At 39.5% G+C, this 23,474-nt stretch overlaps 1 protein-coding gene across 7 annotated transcripts in view; it reads right to left on the reverse strand.

Moving 5' to 3' along the window:
* The window catches only part of CDC42BPA (CDC42 binding protein kinase alpha), a 181,794-nt gene that overhangs the window by 6,823 nt on the left and 151,497 nt on the right, over positions 1-23,474 (reverse strand). For 4 of the 7 annotated variants that reach the window (XM_058835492.1, XM_058835488.1, XM_058835489.1 and 1 more), the window contains 12 exons: positions 23,051-23,187; positions 22,243-22,382; positions 21,285-21,366; positions 19,925-20,141; positions 19,093-19,155; positions 17,634-18,227; positions 15,623-15,720; positions 14,124-14,208; positions 12,457-12,580; positions 11,021-11,138; positions 4,796-4,981; positions 20-137 (listed from right to left, as the gene is read on the reverse strand). In XM_058835492.1, coding sequence (XP_058691475.1) covers positions 20-137; positions 4,796-4,981; positions 11,021-11,138; positions 12,457-12,580; positions 14,124-14,208; positions 15,623-15,720; positions 17,634-18,227; positions 19,093-19,155; positions 19,925-20,141; positions 21,285-21,366; positions 22,243-22,382; positions 23,051-23,187 — 1,962 coding nt within the window. Of the gene's footprint in view, positions 1-19; positions 138-4,795; positions 4,982-5,007; positions 7,100-11,020; positions 11,139-12,456; positions 12,581-14,123; positions 14,209-15,622; positions 15,721-17,633; positions 18,228-19,092; positions 19,156-19,924; positions 20,142-21,284; positions 21,367-22,242; positions 22,383-23,050; positions 23,188-23,474 lie in introns of those variants that run through there. The other 3 variants (XM_058835491.1, XM_058835494.1, XM_058835493.1) reach the window with 2 other exon arrangements.

Consider the following 23,474-nt stretch of genomic DNA (forward strand, 5'->3'; position numbering starts at 1 on the left):
AACACAGCTGTTTCCTTACGTGCTGCTAGCCCACTGCTTGCGCTCATGGATCGTCCTGGCTCCGTGCGGGATTTCGTGATCGACGGGATGCTGACGGAGCCACTGAACACTGTCCGGCTCTCCTGGGGCCGAAGGTTCTGAAATGCACACACACACGACATGTTCACTTATCCACCGCTGGCTCAACCTTGCAATTCTGTGTTGTAAGGCCCCAAAACACATTAAACTCCTGACCTTACCAGAGCTGAGTATCTGGGCAGCAAGTCAGCAAAAATTGCAAAATAATATTCCGCAGTTTAGTGCAGAGACTGGCAGCACACGCAACGCGGCAGTGAAGTGCTGAATTACATGGACATATGCAGGCAACTGAAAGAATTCATGGAATAATTCCAGAATTTCCCTGAAAGGATGGTTTGCAAGCCTAATTAAGCTGTATATATATCCAAGTTACACTGCATAATGCCTTCTTCCTGAACACAAGTTTCCAAGAATCTCATTAAAATTTCTCTTTAATGCCATCTTTTGTGACGTGATTGTATAAATTAATACAATATCCAGGTTAATCGCTAATGCTTGCAGAGTTATGAATAGAGAGTAGATCAATCTCTATCAAATTCCAGACGTTCTAACAGCATCCCTCCAAACCTACACTAGCTGAGCCGAAGTGAGAAGCAGCCTCCTGTTTCCAGCCTGCACAAAGAGGAGGATCAGAGCACATGCCACTGTATTTTCTGCATATTTTGATTATTGCTCCTGTTTTTAATCCTGAGAGTTCCAGTGTGATTTTCTAAATTAATCAGTTACTGGACTGAAGTGGTCCTTTACTGAGAGGATAAACCACAATTTCTCTACTTGGATATGGAAGCTCCTCAAACATTGTCTTTAAAAGAAAGTAAAAGAGTATTTTGAAGTGAGCTCTGGGAGATTTTATTTCTGCTTCTGTTAACCTACAGCTGACCTTAGGGGAGAAGACTTCTCAGATTATTTAGTCCCTCTCTCTGTGTATGACCTGGCTTCCTAGCCCAGAGGGACTCACCCATGTCTGTCATTTCAGCTCTGGCTAAATATGAGACCTCGTCCTGCTCATCAACAGTGTGACTTGCACTATTAAGTCAGTACCATTAACTGGAATTAAGTTCAGGGAACCTTCATCGATGTGCAATGTGAAAGAACTGCAGGTAGCTCTAAGAATTTCTTCCTTTACCTTTACAGCCCCCCCCCCTGCAATAACTCTTTGTTTCTTCTTATTTATGTTTAATTATTTCCCCATCCTCACACTGAGATGAAGTAGCCCATATATAAAACAATAGTTGCAATCACAGTGCATCTTTAAACTAGGGTGTTAAAAAAATTTCAGACCAGAACAAAGATTCCACCACCACAAGGATATTCTCAGAGAACCTTGGTACAACCCATGTCTCCATCTGTATTTTAAAATGGCTAATTTAACTGAGGCTTTGTAAGGAACAGATTTTATACAGGTCAGACTTCATTAGATAAATTTTACCATCCTGCTGCCAAATCCAGTCTTACAATGATCCTTGGAATCATTGCTCTAACTGACCCCTTTGATCTTACAGTCAACCCTTGGCTTTTCATTCTCCCAGGGTGCCAGAAATGGCTGATTTTTAATGTGCAGCAAATAAGAATTGAAATCTCTCATCTGTTCCTACATCTCTCACAAACACCAGCAAAACAGAATCAGAGACCTTACCAATGAAAAAGCTCTTTTTACTTCTCCCTTCTTCCACTGCTGCACCGAGGATTTACACCTAAAGGCTTAAAACAGTCTCTTAAATTATTTGTGGGATTATATTGCTGTCTTTCTTAGCTTCCCCTATTCTTTTTGTTGTTTTTAAATGTGAATAACCAACCTACTTTGTAGTTCAAAACACTGAGCTCCTGCTTTTTCCCCATGCAATAAACTGAGATGCAGAGTTTGAGCATCCTGGCTGTACCTAAACCCTGGAGGGCTGCTCCCCTGACGATGCACAAAGGAACTGAGGGGCTGAGGGATGAGTTACTGCTGTGTTTGAAGGAAGAAAGGAAAGCCAAGTGCAGCACCACGTGTGCACTGGGGTTAGTACACTGGAGTTCCAAGGCTGGCATAAACCTACAGTGGTTCCTTTTGCAAAGAGAACAATTATGTTTAATGATAAGGTGATTAACCTCCTTCACAGTGACTGAGCAGACAACATACAGGCATCAGGGGAAGGAGGGAATGGTTGGGTGCACAAAAAAAGACTCATTTGTTTTAACAGTGTGTTCTAAAGATGATTATTTTTCATGATCTCAGTTTGCAACGTCCATGTAATTCCTCGTAGAAAGTCTCTCCACAAAGCAAATCTTTCATTGTTCTTTGTTCTAAAAATAAAATAAGCACATGCCAGGGATGCTGGCATTTTGGACCAAACCTCCTGGAAGTGTGTGCACATGATGCAGGGAGGGGATTCAAAGGAAAATAAACGGCACTTATTAGCGGTAGTTACAAAGCAGCACAATGCAGCAGGTTAAAAACACAGGAAACAAAAGGAAACCTGAGCTTGCTTTACTTAGAGAGACAAAACCCCCTCATTTCGAGCAACAATTCAAATCTTAGCAGGAAAATTCATCCCCACTGCTGGACCAAATGGAGAAAGATGAAAGAAGTGGGGGCAAAAGCAGCAGCAGAGAAGCTGCTGCTGAGCAAAGTGAATCACTGTGAAATAGAATGAGTCCCAGATTAGTTTGGTGCATCCCATTCCAGCTGGAGAGTGGAGCTGTGGGTTATGTAGGTGCAATCACTACCAGTGTTACAGAGCCTCAGCTCCTGCTCCAGTTGCTCCCTGGGCACCTTCTCCAGCACTGAGATGAGGGACAGGGTCTGACTGGACAGGTACAGCACCCACAGGAACTGCTCAGCCTCTGTTCCTCTGTCCATTGTGCTGCTTGTTCTTGTTTTGGGGTTTGTTTTTGTTTTAAAGTAATGCTCTGTTCATCACACTATAAAACTCAGTTTTCAACTCTTCCATGAAATAACACGACACACTCTAAAAGCCTACTTTAACAGGTCATTTTTCATCTCCCCTATGGATTCCACACTGTCCTGGTTCCAATAGCCAATCCTACCTGGGACCATAGCACCCTTCTTACACTAAAATCTCCAAACACATAGGGAGGATGCACAGACACGAAACCAAACTCACAGCCTGGCTTTCCATACAACTTCCAGCACCGCTACCCTCAAGCCACAAAGCAGACACACACTGTTCCTCACACAAGACTAAACCTATAGTGCTCTAAGGAGATAATGGGACAGGATCTTGACACTCCAGATTCTCCACTTCACTTTTTTGCCTTCCAATTTATGCTAGGATGAAGGATGCTCCTAAAGAAAAAGTTGAGTTATTGTCTGAAGCACCAGGGGTCGTTCCTTACTGATCCCAGGGAGACTACTCACATGAGAAAGGGAAAGTAGAGGGAGGGTCACAGTCCGGTGATACATCACTGCATATTAAACACAGACAATTTTATAGTACAGTTGGATTAAAATAACCCTGTTAAAACCAGAACTGAAATACAGCTTCAGTGACCCTACAATGACCCTCTAGGAGAAAAACAGCTTTCAATTTAACTTAACAGTATTTTCTTTTTCTTTTTTTTGCATTTCAGCAGAGCATTCCTCTTGTGTATTAAATGGCTGTGACAACTGGGACCTCATGGGCGGTGACACATGACCATGCATGTAACAAGTCAAAGCTCAGCAAATAGGTTTTGGAGCGATATGGAGGAGATTTCTTTTTCTCCTGCATGTTTAAATTCTGTCTAGTGTTGGATGCAGGTATGTTTCCAAAACCTTCCCAGTGACAGGGCTCCAGCACAGCAGCCCAGAGGCACTTGAAGCAGCCTGGCAGTGAAGGTTTGCCAGAAACCAAGAGCAATGTTCCCATGATGGCAATGGGCATGGCCTGGACCCACACAAATCTTGAGCAAACAACAGCATCACACACATCTACCTACAGGTTATTCCTGACTTATCTGTGCCAGGCAGAGCTGCAGGCCCCACCTGTGCACCTGCTTCACTTTGGTTTGTATATCTGTAGCACACAACAACCCCCAGGGAGGCAGACCTGGATGCACAAGGCAAGAAAAAAAGGGAAGACCACTTCCATCCCTCCAATTTACATTGCAACTGGAAGGATGCCTACAGAACAGTATCCTACCTCAGCCTCTCCTAAAGCTACCAGGGTTAAGAGGATCTATATCAGCAAGTTGCCATCATCTTTAATTTTTATCCTGTTTCTACATGTTCTAACTCCAGTTATTTACTTTAACCTAGAAACTGAGGCACTACCTGTGTCTGTGTCTCTCCATCTGTGTACAGTACTGTGCACAAAGTCTCACATTCCACAGGAATTCATCATAAACAAACAGCTTGAAAGCTTGGGCTAACACAGACAGATCCAGAACCTCTTCCTAATTCAACCTGGTATGCAGCACTCTGCTGGAGGATGAACACTGTGGAACAGAGAACTTACTCAAAATTACCTCATCTTTCCTGGTTATTAAAAATATTATTCCCACAGCAAAAGGTTCAGCCCAAACTTTTCTTTTTTTCCAAGGCCATGAAGTGTCTTTTGGCATGTCAGAGCTGTGGGAAGACCCCAGCTGACAGCAGAAAGTAAATTGTGTGGGACAAAGGAAAGTGGAGGGGTGAAGGAACAGCTTACAAGGGGTTTTCTCCCACGTTAATAGCCAGGCAAAAGGAAAACCACACAGTGTTAGTAGAGTGAACACCTGACTCAGCCGTTCATACCCTGAGTGTGACAAAGTCTGGAGTACCGAGGACAGAGCGTGGAGGCGGGGAAAATGCAGGGTTTATGGAATCGTAAGAGAGGAATTTTTCAGCTGAATTAACAGTCATGTGGTAGATGTGCTCAAAGTTGCTCGGAGAGGAGATCAGACGGGAGTGATGATGAGGGAACTGATAAGGGGAACGCTGCTATCAAAGACAACAGAGAGAGAAAGCAATGAAGGATGGTTGTACAGGTTACACCGGCACCAGCAGTTCCACAAGAGCAGCGAAACACGGAGCAGGGACAGCAGACAGCAAACCCTGCTGGCTGTCAGCACACAGCGTCTGACACTGCCACCCCCAATCCTCTGAGCACCTTCCTGACACAGAGTCTGATGGGCCTGCTGCCCTTGCTGCTGCTAAAACATTAGAAACAAATAAAACTTTTAACTCATTGGGAATCGATTCTAATATTTATTATTTTTTTGATATTTCAAAGAGCACCACAGTTGTAAAAGGTGCTTTACAGACAGTTGAGAAGCATCAGTTCCCTGCCTTGAGGAGCTTACAATCTAAAATAGACATAACACAAACAAAGGAAGGTGAACACAGGTGAGGTGGTGTGGGGAGAAGAAAAGATGAGCATACACAGCAGTTAGAGATCGTTAAGATATTTCCTTCTGTTATTCATGCATTTTAGCAGTTCCATTAAAATCATCACCCGTACAACAAACACAGAGCATTTCCAACAGGAGGGAACAGTGTTTCGACAGGGTGGGGTCACAGGCTGTGTGGGAAGGTGAAGGGGTTAGTGTCAGACCACTGGGACAAGTCTCTCTCTGCAGACAGGTGACCAAGGCCCACGTCCTGCTCCACACTGGCTTAATCCCGACAGTGCTGAGGGGACCGGGCACTGCCATCCCTGCACTGCAGAGGATTAGGCCCTTCCTCAGCACATAAAGTGTGAAAGCATTGGGAAATTCAAATGTTTTTAATAGGTGAGCTGAGCAGCGTGCTCCCAAAAGTGTGACATAAAGAAGGAGAGGAGAGAAATAACCCTGCAAATTAAACAGGAACGGTTTCTAACTCATCTCTATGGAAAGTGCTGACACAAGCGCTCGTATAATTTAAAGTCATCTAAATCCAGATTTAATGGAAGAGATTTTCAAGGCTCGGTTTCCCTCCCTGTGCCATCTGTATACGCTCAGTCAGCCTGCAGCAGGCTGGTTTCCTATGGACACCAGCAAATCTTTCCTCCTTTCTAAGTTCCTCTTTCCCTCATGCAATTGATTTCATCTCCTTAAAACAGGTATTTCTGAGTAGCATTAGAAATGTTAGGACTTAAAATATAAAATATGGTAAAAATATAGCTTACCCCTCCACTAAACCTAAGGCACTACTTTTTGTATGTGGAACATATTAAAGTCTGGAAGAACATTAAGTCACATCCCAATACATATTATATCAAACATTATTGTTACTGTTCTCTTCATTTCAGCTGGTAAAATCCAACTTTTTTTTTTTTTAAACACACGGTTATTATGAGGCTTTGCCTGTTAACCAAAACATCAATTACCACATTATGGCATATAAGACATAATATCCATTAAATCGTTCTTAGTAACTTTAGCAGCATCTAAATATCAGTACAAGAAGCCACCATTATAAAATGGTCCAGGACAGCAGACTTTGCTGAGTTCTCTGCTCACAGCAGAGAACTGCCAGCAAAGCCAGCTACATTCCTAAAAGCCAATAAGGGAGATATGTCAGTGTCTAAAACCACAAGCTAAAAAGCAGAGAGTAGGCCAGCTGCAGCTCATGAAAATATTTAGCCAGCATTCATGAATGTGAGAAAGCCACGATATGGCAACATTTTAAAAATGATACTCCATGGAACTTTCTCCATAGACTCCATCATTAGATGCATGCATGGGGTTCCCATTTTCTTTAAAGAATACCAAATATAGATAAGTATTCATTTACTCTAAAAGTTTCTCAATTGAAACAAGCAAAGCTTCACACATCATCATCTAGAATGGAAGTAGAATGGCTCATGTAAATGAGGTCAAACTGAAGCATAATGTTCAAATATAATGGCAGTCAAGACCAGCTTTTGTATATAAAAATACTTAAGCATGCAAAATATGAAAGCAAAATCAATCCTGTACATCTGATGTACACAGAGAGGTGGTCTGTGCTGCAGTAAGTGCAGTTCCAGATTTCAGATCTTCACTACAAAGGAGCATCCACGATAAAGTGGCTTCAAGGGACAAGAGGGCAGAAGGGAGGCCAGACTGTACGGCCAGGTTAATTGGTGACAGGCTGCTAGGGAAGAAAAACATGTAAACAAATAAGTTTGGGGATACACTAACAGGAACGATTCTAAATTGTACAAAACAAGACAATGACCCAGATCCACAGCAATAAAACACAAATTTGTACTGATTACTGCTCTGCTAATAGGAAACAACAGCTTCTGATTCCTGTTGTGTTGCAGCCCACAGAGTTGTGTGCCAAAGCCAGACTGCAAGTGCCCACCACGAAGAAAAGAAGGATGCAAATTTACAGTTCCCTGAAACCCCCTAAATCTGATCTCTCTCGAAGCCTTGGGCATGGTCCTGCCCAAACACCAGGGCTCTACTGAAGTCAAGGGTGTCTGTTCATGGAGAGAACAACGTGGGACTAGGCCATGAGACTGCAGCTTCCCACAAACAGATCAGTGTCTGGTGCACATCAAGAAAACACTGGATAACAACACAGAGAAATCATCTTTCCCCTTCATGTGGCTGCACCAGCAAGGGCAAAAAACCAGCTAGATATCTTCTACACAAACAGGCGCCTGATTTGACACATCCAATAATGCAAAAGAGTTTAAAACGCTCCCTTTCTTCTGGGTACAACACAAACTAAACTCTCTACAGCTGTTCTTTTAAAAGACATCATCTGGTGGGCAGAGACCAAGCAGGCTCTGCACCCACCAGGCCAGGCTTAGGGCAACACAAGTGCAGGGTCCCCTCCTGCCCACAGACACAGCCCAGCCCACCCATCAAGGGCCATCACTACCAATTCTAACTCTGCTTCTCTCAGTTCTTGGCATTTCCCCTAAAAAAGGCAGTGGGGCTGAAGAGGTTAGTTTTATTCTGATTCACATTGCATCTATGAAGTGAATACGTGTATATTAATGAATAAATATAAATACGAACATATACATGAAATTCTTATAGTTGTTTTATAAAGCTCATCCATCTGTGCTAGATAAAAGCTGGGCTGAGATGGCTGTTTAGCTTGTGACAATCTAATTTAAAACAGAGATTAAAATATCTATTCTCTATTAAAACCTATTTATACCTAAAGACCCTTTTGTCCATATAGCACTATACTGACTTCAGTGAAAGCTCATGCTGGGTGAAAAATTTTCTGTTCATAGGTCCAGCCAAATTTGAAGGTGCTCAATTAAACCAGAAGAACTCCAAATTAAAAGCCCCACTCCACTCTTTCATAAACTTTCTGCATTCCATTACCCCATAAAAAAAGAAGCTGTATTACCTAAAATAGCTGGTGCAAGAGAATTTGAGAAGACTATTAGCCTTGCACTGCTTTCTAACCCCAGTTTGAGCCCCAGAAATGTATTTTACCATTCACTTCCACAAACAAGAACAGGCATTCCCAAAGTAAAATGCTGCAATCTTTCCCAAAGTTTGTTAAAAATTAATACTTTCTCTTCTGAACCATACTAATCCATTAAAAAATACAAAGAAGATGTTCCAGCTGCAGAATCAGGACACACACTTAGCAGCACAGAAATACCCCAGCTTTTCACCTGTTGGGAATAAGGTATGTAACTGGTGAAATAATTCCATGTCCTGGAAAAGGAACCACCATACAGATAAACTGTACACAGGCTTGGATGATTATTCTTTACCTTGTGTACTGATTCCTCAGGAAACATCCTGTTTCCATGCCCTCTTCTGATTCTAAATTTCTTTCAATAAAACATTAGACTCTATACATAACCTCAAATAAGAGCCCACACAACTCCTTTTCTTCTATTTTTGTGCCTGAGAAACAAAGTTCTTACTCTGGAATGGATTAAATGAAAATTCAGTCCAGGCAAATACCTTACAGGAAGCTGTTGGAAAAGAAAAAGCTGCCTGGACTGAAGTAGCTCTTGACAGAACATTTATTTCCTAATTTCAAGTTACATTTTCAAATTCACACACTTTCAAGTCCCGTGCTTGATGCAATTCTGTACCAATTAAGTTAAGAATACCAGTACAACATGACATTGCGAGGAAGTGATGGAAACAAGCACAACAAATTTGCTTTGTCTTGCAGTGACATCTCCCAGCATTAAATTGATACTTACTTGCAAAAAGGAGGTTTTAATAATAACTTTTTATAAAGAAGCTGCAGCAGTGGAACAAGTGCAGGAATCAACTGTGTATTTTACACATTTTCTAATTCCTCTCATCACTTTTAAGTGTGGAAAGTGACTCATGAATTTTTTTCAAAGCATCACATAGATTGGTAATAGCACAGTACCAGTCCTAAGTTGAAACAGGACCTGTGAGCTAATACAAGGTAAATGCATTTAGAGTGGATTCAAAGCTGAAAGACAGTGAGAGATGACATAAAAAAAATCCCCTTCTATAGATAGAATCATTCTTTGTTTTACACTTGTCAGATGTGGGGCTTGATTAAGAGTCCGTGCAGCTTCTGATAGCCATGAACTTTCAACTCTTGATGGTGTGATACAGGATGACTCCTGCTCTACCCACAGAGGTGGCAGATTATGTTCTCTGCTTGAGGAGAGCCACAAATATTTTAAAGAACTTACCAGAAATGGAGAAATTAAGAAAGGCTCTGATCTACACCCTGCCCTGAAGCAAAAGATCATTCTCTGTCTAACATGAGACACGTGCAATCTTGTATCCAGGTAAGAGACACATACCTACCAACATCTCTTGGATTTGTCATGTGTTTTCTAGAAACAGTTCCTTCATTATGTGTTCATTTATAAAAATGATTCACACATACAGTAATGTTTTTTTCTCATTACACCAAATATATTTGTTATTGAGAGGCTTCTCAGTGTGTGTCTAATACGAGCTTTAAAGTAAATCAAAGTACAGACTTTACAGCCAAGTGTAACATAAAAGTACCATTTGCTTCAAAAGTGAGGTAAAACAAGTATCCTATGACCAGAGATTAGGCTCCTAAACCAGTGCAACTACATGCTGCACTTTATTTTCCGGTCTTATTTTTGTTTCCTTTGCACTTTCCAGCATCAGAAAATCCCAATTTCAGCATCTACTTCCCGCTTTCTGCACAAACTCCTAGCAATAACAATGATCATTTTAGACAGCAGTTCTGTGCTAATGCCTGAGTCCTATGCTGGAACAAACTTCATCTATTTTTATCATAACAGCTCATCTTTCTTACAGTGCTAATTTGCATCATCTGAATCACATTTGTGCCACTGTGAATGTGCTTAGAAAACAATACAGAACACAAACACACAAAAGATGCTCAAGGTAGCTTGAAGCAGGCAGTATGGTACTTCCTTATGAGCAAAGAATTAATTAGTCTTTAGCTCATCACCGATTTCAGTAACTTCCAAGTGATTATTTCCTACGTGAGGTTTTACGGAAATGAACACGTGCTATTACACATTTTCTTTTTCCATTTTTCAACTTAAAAGGTTTGTTTTTATGCAAGAAGTTCTCTTTCATTGAGAGTACTTAATTTGGAGAGAACAGGAAAAATAACATGTTTGGCTTGGAAAGAAATTTGAGCAATACACATTATTGAATAGCTACAGGAAAACAGGCTGTAAAGAAATAGGCTAAGTTGGTGCTAAAGATGGGAGGAGAAAAAAGGAATTGAACTACAGTTCACAGAGAAGGGAATTTCTCTTTCCATACCCACAAAGAGCACAGGCTCAAATCATGTAAATTTTTGCCCTTCATAGGGGTCACAAAAATTATCAACACTGCAAGGTCAACCTGTCTTAAAACTCCAGAGGCATATTAGGCACTCCTCCTCCTCCACTCAATGCCTGCCATACTCCTTGCTTAATTTTCATTACATACAGTACAGCAGTTTTAGTTTTAGTCTTTAGCTTGTCACACTGTTCCTGATAGGAAATATGTCACTGATTATACATTAAAACTGCACTTGTTTTTCTCCCACTTATCTGCAGCCTCTGCAGCAGTCAGTCACTCTCACATGTCCTTTTGTACTTACCATTGGGAGGTCTTTGAGAATCTGTATGCCATCTCCTGGACCCATATGTGCTATGTGGTTAAAATTAGTTGGGTTAGAAATTAACTTATTTCTCATTTCTGGATCGCGTAGCATCTCCCTGGAAGAGAAGATACTTTGTTTAGGTATTTCCTTCGAGGTGAGGATGGGCATTTATAAAACATGTACAACTTTGATTATCAGCGATTTTAAAATGGAAATTAACCAGTCTTTTGCAACCTAAACAATTCCATGAGTCCATGACTCTATTTAACCATGTTAACAGTGATAAGCCCCTACTGTCAGTACTGGTGTGGAGAAGGTTCCAGCTTGGAGAGGGCAAGGGGCCAGGATAAAAGAATGCTGTTCACAGCCTAACAGCCCATGGCCAGTATTTACTAATATTCACAGAATGAGCTGATAAAATGCTCTGTAAGATGAGTAAAAGCCAAACTTATTGTGATATATTACTAAGTGGAGATGAAAATGAAGTATAAAATATGAAAATAGAATTAAAATAATACTGCAGTACCTTTCTCAGTCTGTAGTCAGAATTAAAAGCTCTTCAAAATGGCAAGGATGCATTTCAGAACTCAGAATAAATAGAATTTTAGAGACCAAATGTCAATCAACTCAGAAAAGGCAAGAACAAGAAATGGAATTTTATCTCCACTGCATACAGTTGTTACTTTCCTTAGAGCCAAAAAGAAAGACAAACTGGGAGCCAAACAGTGGTGCAAGATCTTTGAAATATGAAATACTCAGCTCTTGGGGTGTGGCTTAGTACAGTAGCAGGTCACTTCTAGTGAGTGTCAGCAAATGGTCAATAACATCCTCTGCGAACACTGCGAGTAGTGCAGACCTGTTTTTGCTGCCATTTAGGAAAATATTTGTAACCTGTTAAACACTCCCATTACAAATGTATCCTGAAGTCCTATGTCCCCTGAAGAGGTGAGTTTTGTGAGCTTTAGAGAAACTTTATGTAGTTAAATCTATAAATCAAAGAAACAGATGTCCTGAAATACTGCTGAGAGGAGAATCTCCTTCAGAAAGAAAAGCAGAACCAGAGTCTGAGAGTAATTAATTCATATGCATAGTTAGCAAAGTAATCTCCTTTTGCAAAGTGTTTATTGGAGAACTTTATATATACACAGTGTATGTGCACACCTATGCACCTGCATACAGTATGTGGAGGCATGCATTCCAAATTACAGCTGTTTGACATCATTAAACTGAACTAATTGTGCATCCGGTGCATATCCATATCCAAACCGGTGTTAACACAAGTTGAACATTGAGGATTAACAGGGTAGAGAAGAGACAGGAACACCGGAATGGGCATTCCAGAAAGCCACACGTGAAGCACCGCCCTGGCATCAGTCAGTGTCCGTCAGGGCCTACAGGCATGGACAGAAGACAAGTACAGGTGGAATACCGACCTCCTCTGCTGCATCCTCTCCTCCTCGGGCACGCGGAAGGAGTAGCGCCGCTTGTTGTTGATGTTCCGAACCATCTGCTTCCGGCTGTTGTCTGATGTCTCGGGCACCACCAGTTCATCCCCTTCTGAAATCAGCACAAAGATGGGGATGCAGTGGGGCACTTCCTTAGGTGTTCATGGAATTTGTGTTTCAATGCTCTTTCTACCTCTGCTCTGCCAGTGTTGGACACCACCCCTTTCCCATCAAACCTGAACAGACATTTGTTGGTTATGAGTTTCCTTGGCCAATATCTACTACTCTGTTATGTAGCAACAGACTTAACCGCACTTCGCACACACAAGCTGTCACACCTGTGTGCTCAAAACACCAGTGATGCATTCTTTGAAATAAACATTTCGGTGGGCAGGAAGGGAATCTGAGTCTTGTCTCAAAATTCCCTTGGCAGTTCTCACTGAAAATCACTGGAACAGTTTTGTTCTGCCAACTGTCTGGAAACTGAATGCAAGATTCTCATTCATTCATTCCCTTCTCCAAAGAGAATACTGCTTTTGAAATGTTTGAAGATTGCTGTATTTTGATGCAACTGTGGGAAAAGGGAAGATTTTTTTCCACGTGTGTACATCTGGAAAGAGATCTTAAATAAAGACATGAAAAGGAAAACAGTGATAATCACACTACAGCTGTGTGACTTTGAATGAATGTTGCAACTGCTTTGTCTTGTTTTCTATATATGGAGACTAAAGTGACACTTAATAAGCTACTGCCCACTGACAAAACAGCTTTTGTATGGCACTCAAATCTCTTCTTTCCTTAAGATCAACTCTAATGTTCAGTATTACACTTGAAAATTCTCTAAACATACTTCTGGTGTATTTCTCCTCTCTACCACTGTCACTCCTTTTGTACTAATTTGCTGGCAATTTAAATAAGCACTGAAACAGTGCCAGCAGCAATACATTTTTCTAGTGTTTATTTCCACTGCTTTCAGAAAGTTGTTAACAGAAATTTATAGCTTTTTGTTAGAGCATCTCCCCTCTCCACCTAGGAGGTTAAACCAAAGTTTAAGGAAATTCCTCAGGAGTCTGCTTATGAAATGGGCTTGAAAAAGTAAAAAAAGTCAGAAAGACTCATAACAAAAATAGATTTTTGAAGCTAAAATTGTGGCACACAGTCATAGCTGGCCCTAATAGTAAGTTATGAATACACCATATTACTTTAAAATGCTTGGGAATAATTTGTTTGGGTTAAAGTATTAATAGTATAATTTTTTATAAATTTATACTAAAATATTTATAAATAAATAATTTATAGTATTGATTTTAATCTAGGGCTGCCAAAATTACTATTTAAGTCTTCAATTGTGCAGGCTTTTTTTAGTTTAGCATTCTGGCAGGCAGTCCCACATTTGGTGGGAGCATCCAGTTGTTCTAGTTTCTAGTTCCAGTCTTCATTCATGTCTTCATTGAATATTCAAAAGGAAAAAAAAAGGTTCAGAGAGGAGACACCACTGCAATCACTGTGGAATCCATAAGCTTTGGCTTTTTCCCAGGTTAACAAGCACACAGACATTTAAGAGATCCCTTTCTGCAATGCACAGATGCAGACAAAGAAAAATGCTCCTTCTAAACAAAAATGTGCATGATGGAAATTGGCTTCTCTTTGCTTACCTGCCATTTTGTTTTTGAAATATATTAATCTGACTGTCTCCAGGCCTAAAAGGTTTAGTGATCCTTCTGTATTCAAGGGTCGTACCTGAAACAAGGAAAAACAGTCCTTGTAATACTCTGAAGAATAAGAATTCCAAGTCATTAAAGCCACAGAGAAGAGTTCAAAATAATTTTAAACTATTTTTTTTTTGAGGATGAGTACTGAGGAGGCTGCCTAAAATTCCACTTCAAGACACACGCTTGTGTGTTGAGGCTGGCATTCCTCCCAGCATTTGAATGAATACTTGTGTTAGAAGTCTACTTCATATATCAACTCAATTTTTTCTATTAGATGTACAAAGCAATAAGCTGAGCCTTTACTTTGTGTTAGTACCATGTCACAAAAATGCTCTGCAGCTTGATATGAGCACACACAGACTGCTAAAACCTACTGGTATTTGTGATCTCCAATATAAAAATGAAAGAAGCATTCCACACTCTGTAAATTGTGTTAGAAACAGACTCTTCATAATAAATGGCAACTTTTGAGACTCCCAAGTGTAGTAATTTTGTTTGCTGAAAGTAGCTTCATCCATTAAAAGGGAAGTCTTGAGCCAACTATTAATCTAAGTACTAAATCACATTCTACTGCGTAGGAAAAAAAATATGCTCCAACTGCTTAATAACTCAAAGTTTGGACACCCAAAAGAACTTTCCCATAAAAGTCCAGATTGGTCTCTCCTTAAGATGGTTAATAGCTGAGCACCTTGATCTTTGCATTAAGTATCCTCACAGCACTGCCAGAGAATATCCTGGTCTGCATCTGATGTGTGGGAAATTCCAGAGACTGAATGATCAACACAAGACCACAGGGGCATTGTCCTGCAGCTCTGTGTCCTTGGAATACCAGTAAAGGAATTGTGCTGACCCTGACACAAAGCTGAAGTCAGCCTAAACCACAGGGGGAAAAAAATTGACTTTCCTCTTTTCTTTGCAAATGCATGTGAGCAAACACCTTTTAAATACCAAGGAAGTGTCAGTTTTCAGAAACATCTTCCTTTTGATAAGAGATCCAAACCTGACATCATCCTGATTTCGGTCTTTCTACTGGTTGAAACAAAATGTTCTAACCCTGTCTACAATATGCTTGAGCAGCAAGATATAGATTTTTGAAGGCCTGTTTAATTATCTTAACATCCACCATCCTCTGGTAATAACACTGACACAATCAGTCCCAATGAAGCCATACGTAATTAATACCAATTAATTCCTCTCATTTCTACAATAGTATCAGTAAATCTAACACAGTCATATGCTCCAGACTGACCATTCATCTAAAACAGTGCAACCACATGAAAAGCACATTTTGTATCTTCTATTTCCAACAAAAATGCAGGAGTTTCTTTGCAGTAGCTCTTCTTTTAATTCAATTATGTTTCTACAAGCAGTTTTAATGATGGCTCCTAAAGCAGTATTGAGTCTGGACATATTCCTTGGCCCATACTGAAACGGGAAGTTACCTTTTTGAGAGGAATAGTTTGAATCCACTCCATGGAGTTCACATCGAAGATATCAATTGCATTTTCACTGTACACAGAGAGGTATGGTGCATTGTAACCTGGGAGGGAATGATGAGGTATTGTGTCATGCGCTTTTAGACTCGGCCCAGAAGAGACAATTTCTTACACTTTAACCATATTTATTTAAGAAAACAAAACCAGTGCTCCACAATCCAACAACAAGCTTTGAAAAATGTGATTTAACTCAAAAATTATCAAGAAATTTATGCTGAAGGCAAACCAGCACCACCCAAAAACTTAGAGACTCAACGACTTTTCTTTAAACTTTGTTGAAAACCTAACTACTTTCTGAATTGTAGGACATTAAGGTTTACTCTGCCAAATACTGATGCATTTCAAAGGTCTCCCCCTAAAAGCCCTATTTTTAATAAGAGCTCACATATTGTAAATGATGTGGCAGGAAAATACACTCCTCTATTTAATAACTGTCGCTTTGAATGAACTGAGCTCTGAGGTTTTGGACTACACAAGATCACTTGGAACTAAGCACCATGACACAGTCATAAAAGTCATGCTTCCTTAACTTGAATTCTCTCTTCTCATTTTCTGGATCGTAAAGCAAAATCTTCTGCTACTTATCTGGCACATTTCCCCAGGATGAAATTTGTTTCACTGGGACCACTTCTAAAGAGAATTCAGTATTTCCATGTCGGCAACAAGACTACCATAGACTGCCAAGACTAACAACAGCATCCAAGTTGTGTTTAAATGTAAAAGCTTTTGCTATAAAATACACCTCCATTCTGAATTGGAGTCACATCAAATAACTTCATTTCAGGCAACCAAAAAAGTGTCACAAATAACAAGTATAGAGGAACTATGGGTGAAAAATACACATTTTTTTCAATCTATCACATAACCTTCTGTTTTGATTAATCCACTGTCTGAGTCCACTGTAATAATCAATTGTGTAAAAGTGCTTGAAATCCAGAAGTGGCAAACACCCTGTAAATGTTGCTCCCTCCATATTCAGCAGGGCCTTCACTGAAACAAGGTGAAATACTCCATCCCCTCTACAGTGTAACTGGACTGCTGCCAGAGTGAGGTAAGAAGGCAGACTATTCTAAAAATCAACACAGAACTGGGCTCATTCACTACTCTGAGTGAAGATTTGGCTACACTTTATCTGCATTCAGAAAGACTTTAAAAAGAAGACAGACATTCAGGTTTGGTTTTTTTTCCCCTTGAACCTGTCACAGAGATAAAGCCCCAGCTTTGAAATAAGGCACAATAAATGCTTAACAGACCATGGTGGAAATGAAAATTACAGTATCCTTAAGCTTTTGAAATATATTTTTTATATTGCCTGCTATGCACTGTATTTTGGAAGGGAAGAGAGACAGAAGGGAAACTCAGAAACTTATTTTTTTAAAAAGCAGAGAGGATATGTATAAGAAGGTTGTTGACAAAAACTGCAGAGGAAGTAAGAATGAACAAATAAATAAAGAAGAGACAAAGACAGGGTTTTTTTTGACAGTTCCTAGCAAGTAGGAACAAATACCCTTAGAGAAAAGCAAGCCAAACTACCAGATCCTGATGACTCTCAGCATGAAGAAAGCTGGAACTACAATGCTGAGCCAAAGTACAGTAACATTCCAACATTTAAATAACAACAGTCCAGTGCTGGTGGTAGCAAATACATAAAGTTCCCCATAGCGTCTGTTGAACCTGAAGCTTTTGGCTGTTTTAGAGCTAGAAATCCTGACTCATGATTCCTCTTTGTGTTCCAGCAAGCATAGGTCAGTGCCAGAGCTATTGAAACTAGCATAAATGAGGATTAAACCCTCTGACTAGATTAAAAACGGAGACAGGGGCCGAGAGCATTCACTAACCCGTCAGGTAATCAGCCCTGAACTTCACCTCCTGAGGATATCAATACAAGCAGAGATCACTTTATAGACAGCACCACAGACACAGACACACATGCACACACACAGAGAGCACAACTCACAGCAAGAAGATGGAGTTGCGGGCCACATCAACTCTTGTTGCCTGGATCTTCGGCCCTGGCAGTCGACGTAAACCCCGACGCTGCTAAAACACAGCAGGTATTCTTTATTTGAGATCTCGACTGCACAGATGGCATCAGTTGGCTGCTGTGAGATAAATGAGAGCGTGTGGTCGTCTGGATGGAGCAGGCTGTACGGGCTGCCCTCTCCATGAAGGGGGTATTTTAAGAAACCTGACTGGTAGCCTACACAGAGACGGTCACTGAAGATCGACATCCACTGGACATTCCCCTGCACCTGGATCTCCTTGATCTTTTTGTGGCGAGTCTTACTCTGATTTAGTTCATAACAGAGCACCTGTCTTTTCATGGCTACGCACAGGCAGGTGAGAGCTCCGTGGCGCACGTGTCCAGAAACTATTGACTGGCAGCCTTTGGTCTCTGCCAGCTTATAGAAGTCAGTCTCCCTTCCATCCAGGGCAGCCATGGGGAAGAGCCGCACGTGACGGTTCCGTCCTGAGATTACTGCAATGAGCTGCTCGCTCGGGATAAGCTCAATCTGATGAACCTTCTTATTGTCACCAACACGGATAATCTCTGCAGCAAAAATCAAAACAACCCCCCCACAAATTCAAGTCAGTTACAGCGAAGTGTGAATCGATTATAACGTATAGCTGTAAAGATGAACTAGGAAGAAACCAAATAAATCCCCTTTATTGCTTCCCTGCAATATTAAAAAATACAGCATTAAAACTAGTATTTTAATAACACCAGATGTGGCAATTGTGCATAAACCATTGGCTTTTCATCAGAAATGGGAGGAGCAGATCTGATGCAGTAAGAACAACTGTACTATTCCCAGTGCTCATTTCAAAACCAGTTTATAGCAAAAAACTAATGAATAAAGGAAAAGCCTCAGAGCTGAAACATACAATTAAACATGTCATTTGTTGAATTAACTTGGACAATCTGTTATTACATTTTGCAGTAATGCACAGAAGTTTTCATTTCCAGTACCAAGGAGGAGATTACACAAAGGATTTAGTCACGATTCTTGCTGAGGTGCACAGCAGGAAATGCAAATGAGGAAGGTTCCTACTGAATACACAAAGGAAGTGTTTCACTGTGAGAGTAATTTGCAACAGGCAGTCCATAGAGATCATGGAACCTGTGTCCTTGGGGATTTTCAACACCCAACTGGATAAAGCCCTGAACAACCTGGTCTGAAATCACTATCGAGCCAGTTTCCAATGGGGAAAAAACTTCAGCTGCATTTCAAAGGCTGTATTTCTGTTATTGGAAAGGATACCCAAACCAGAAAGCACACACAACACCTTCCAGTCTCTCACGAAATTGTCCAGCTCAAAATGTAGTAAATCATGAAAAATTAAACCAGAAGATATTGAATAAGAAAAAGATGTTTTAGTATCAGGGAAATTATTACCAGTTCCTAGTTTCTTACCGTCTTTGGTGACATGCACAACAAACAACCCTTCTTCATTCCCCAGAGCTATTCTTTCATGGTCTATGACATTAAGGAAAAAAAATAAGAAGGTTAGTTTTCTTTGGAAGTACTTTATGAATTACTTAAACAATAGTGATAATTCTCATTAACAGAGACAGTTTTTATAATATATTGACATAATTGTATATAAAGACAAACCTAACATATTCATGTATTAAAAAAAAAGGCAACCTCCCAATCTTCCAAATTTCTGAAAAAAGAAGTCTTTTCCCATTTCTCATGTTAGTTAAAGTACCAGCTAGAAATGTAATTTTTAACAAATTGTTTGGAGAACTTAAGTCTAACACCAGCTTTGAAGTAAGTATATTATTATATTGAAATAATTTAAATAATCAGAGTTTAACATATTTTATGCAGTAGTATTTAAAATTACTAAATTCAATCTCTCATCTTACATTTTCTCTGCAGTCACATCAGCAGATTTTAAAGTGAGTGATTTTCACCTACTCTATAGTGCTAATTTTGCCCAATTATGGAATTATGTTTACACAGAAAAAAAAGAGAAATGTCCAACTCTCAGTCAAAATTATTCATGATTATAAATATTGGTGAATAATTACGAATATGGGTGAATAGAGGGTATACTCTTAAAAGATCTGACAGAAGTGCTGGGTACTAACTTGCACTTTTCTCTTAGGCTCATACCCATTTCCATATGGGATAAAACCATTACTATTCAGTAGATACCATCTAACACATTTTTTTCCTAATAAATCATGCTTTTACCATACCCATTTTTCTTAGAGTTTTCTTCTTAATAACTTCATACCTATGATTGCTGCTGACTGTGTTGTTTTGATGAGGGGCAAGGTGCTGTCATAAGCTTCTTTGGGAACATAGACTGAGCGGTCTTTGAGTTTATTCTTCTTCAAGATCCTATGCAACTCATTCAGCACACCCACCCACTTGCTTTTTTCATTCTCACCGTCTGCTAGAATCAGGATTGAACACTTGTTACTGGATGCAGAGAGCTGGGAGGCTGTAACCTGCAGAAAAATTAAGTAATAAGTAATTTTAAGCAATAAGTGATAAATAATTTCCTCATGATCATTTTTGCAAGGGAATCAGATGCCTGTAAGTGCCCTTTTAATTAGCTGTCTGAATTAAGGAACTAAAAAATTCTCTACAGTTAACAGAAAACATTCTTATCTTAATCAAGAACCCACAGCAGAACAACTGATGCATCTCAAAGAACAGGGAGAATGTCGGCTTTATTTTAAATGCATTTGTGTTTATTTTATACTTCACGAATGTCTGCTCTAAATAAAGTAGTCGATTGTTTCTCACAGCAATTTTATAATAAAAAAACATTTTTTATAAAGCTTTCTGTATTTTTAAAAGCTATAGATTTCATTAATAATTTGATGCAACAGGAATGCTTTTTATTGAAAGAATGCTCTGTGAACCTTTTCATGCATTTGATACAGCTATTATAGATAAAATGGAAAGCCCCTTTTGTGGGTTTTATCTCCTCTCAGCACACTGAGTGATGAACAGTCTAAAAACTGGAAAAACAAGGACTGAAATACAAAGGCACAGTAAAGAAATGATAGCAGAATTAGTAAGGCATCAAGGAGATTTCACTGAGGTCAAAGCTTTAATAGAATATCTAATAAAAATAAGAGCATTAGAATAAGCCAACAATGGCAAAATCCTGATTCTAGATACTAGACATAAACTTTGATGAGCATTTTGCACTAAATTTCTATACTGACTAGCTGGTGAATGAGTTTCCAGATATCCAATGCATTTGTAAAAACAAAAAGTAAATAAAAAAAAAGACTTCAGGAATAAACTGAGAAGCAGAGAGCAACTTGAGGAAATGAAAATGTACAAAGACATGATGAACAGAAGAACTTCAAATGACTAAGAGGAAGTAAATACAACTTATTGTGAAGATTAAAAAATACAACCCACACGGAGTTGAACGCTTGTCTGGTTGTACCAGTGCTATTGTTAGCACAGAAATGATATATGTACAGATCCCTATGCACTGCTGCCATGGATACCACATGGACAAGAACTTGCCAAGGAAATAAAATACTGGCAAGCTCTCACTGAATGCACACCACACATCATCTGTGAAACCCTGCACGACTGGGTTAGTGGGGTCAGGATGTAATACTTACCCTAAAGATACAGGGGATATCTTTCCGATTTGCATGGATGACATCTGAGGCCAAGACAGAACTCACTGAGAATTCTTCATCCCTTATGGAGACCATAAACATAATTGGAAAAGAGTTAATGAACAAAATCTGTATGTTTGGATTTTGCTTTTCCAATAACCTTGCTTAGTGAAGGACATAACAAGTCAGCACTGAGATTTGATTTTTAATATTATCCTTTTATCTGTATCTGCAGATAAAATGCACAAATGCAATGTTGCATAATTAATTCCTGGTTAATGTTGATGGAGATAAATCTATTCAGATATTCTGTAACTGTTTTTAATCTGTATAAATTAAACCCTTTAAAGAAAAATGTCCAACTTAAAACTAAGTGGAACAAAGAACACCTCTCCAACTTTCATAAAAATCCAAACTCACCTAGAAACTATAATCTACAGCAATTTGGGACTTCCTGGATGAACTAACTTGGATCAGAGATGAGCTTTACTTAGTTGCTATGTTAGATATTCTCAGCCTTCAGTGAGGCTGGCAATAGTTCAGTAATACTGAAGACAGTGGGAACAAACTATTCAGCCCTTCTCAAGCAAAAATTGTAACACATTTACCCTATAATGAAGTCTTATGTCTTTCAAAACTCTATTCAACCCCAAAATGATGTTATTTTTAATTCTTTATTCATCCCAGATCTTCCACACAGCTGAATAGATGCTCTCTGCACATGATGTCATAATGGAAGTTTAAATATCCACATAGGAACAAACAAGTGTAGTTCAGGCTAACTCCAAATAACTGCTAACTGCTGTTTTATTTTATCCCAGAAAATTAGTGGCTTTCAACATGGATTACAGGGTTTCATAAAAGCGCTGGAGATTGCTTACTGATTTGACAAAAAGGAAAAGAAGAACAAAACCTCCCAGTGCCTCTGCAAAGCTCCCACCAGCAGCAAACAGCTTACCTCATGTCTATGACCTGACTCACTACCACGCTGGGCTGAGATGCTTTTCCTTCTGCTACATCATACAGGAAGAGTTTAAAATCACAGATCACTGCCAGCGCTCTCTGCCAACCTTTCTTTACTCCAGCTGGCTTCGGGACCTTTAGAAAGATAAATTCTGATCAACTCTTTGTAAATTTAGATGCAATGAAAAAGTCAAACAGCACAAAAATCAGTTTACTCATCTAGGCTGAAAAGTTTTAATAAAGTGATGATGCTAAGCAACATAAGCAAAAGCCCAGGAGCAGTAAGACCAACAAACACAGACACACAGACAATATATTATTTAATAAATTAATAGCATCACAAATTCTTTTTTCTCATTTCACAAATTCATTCTGTATTTATGTATACATCATTCAGAGCTGTATTAACAAATACAGAGAAAGAAACCCATCTCTAGTTAGTCACAGAATTATGGCCAAAACTGTGTTGAGTAAATATTTTAATATTTCTGTGCAAATATCCACACCAGTGACCATACTTTCTGCATAGTACTAGTAGAAAGACTCAAAAACTCCCAGGGCCTGGAAGATGATCTGATCTCTAAACTATTCAAGACCAACCCAAAGCACATTGACCAACAGAGATGGATAGAGGATTGCTGCTGACAATACTAAGAGTTGCTCTGTGAAAATTTAAGTCTTAGTTTCCAAACTGCTACCCTAAGATGTAACTGAATCTATCCCCCTGATATTCAAAGTGATATCAGCTCTGGAAAACAACGAATTTAATGTAAAGGCCCCAAATGCAGCTACTTCATACTTACTCGGACATGTCCTTCATAAGCTGTTCCTATGCCTTTCTGTGGATCTATCCCCAAAGGTCCCTTTGTCTGCTCAGGAGGGATTGGACATACTGCAGGAGCCTTGTCTGCACAGGTGACGTGGCAAGAGAATCCACACACTTGTGAGAAGGAGAAGAAACAAAAAGATTTGATGGTTATTTCTTGTGCAATGAAAAAGTTTTGATAATGATGATGAGATTTACAAAGAAATCCCTTTTCTTTTTTTGACCAGCATCTCAGTAATCTCACTGAATTTTGCTACAGACAGAAATAAAAGTCTGCACACAGCAATAGTTAATATTTTTATCTGCTCTAAATCCCGAATTTCTGTTTTTCAGATAGTTTATGGATACACCTGGTTTCATCTACATAAGAAAGAGCCTAAGATAATCTCTATGATGTCCTC

The sequence above is a fragment of the Poecile atricapillus genome, chromosome 3, assembly GCF_030490865.1.
Source record: "Poecile atricapillus isolate bPoeAtr1 chromosome 3, bPoeAtr1.hap1, whole genome shotgun sequence".
Lineage (NCBI taxonomy): Eukaryota > Metazoa > Chordata > Aves > Passeriformes > Paridae > Poecile > Poecile atricapillus.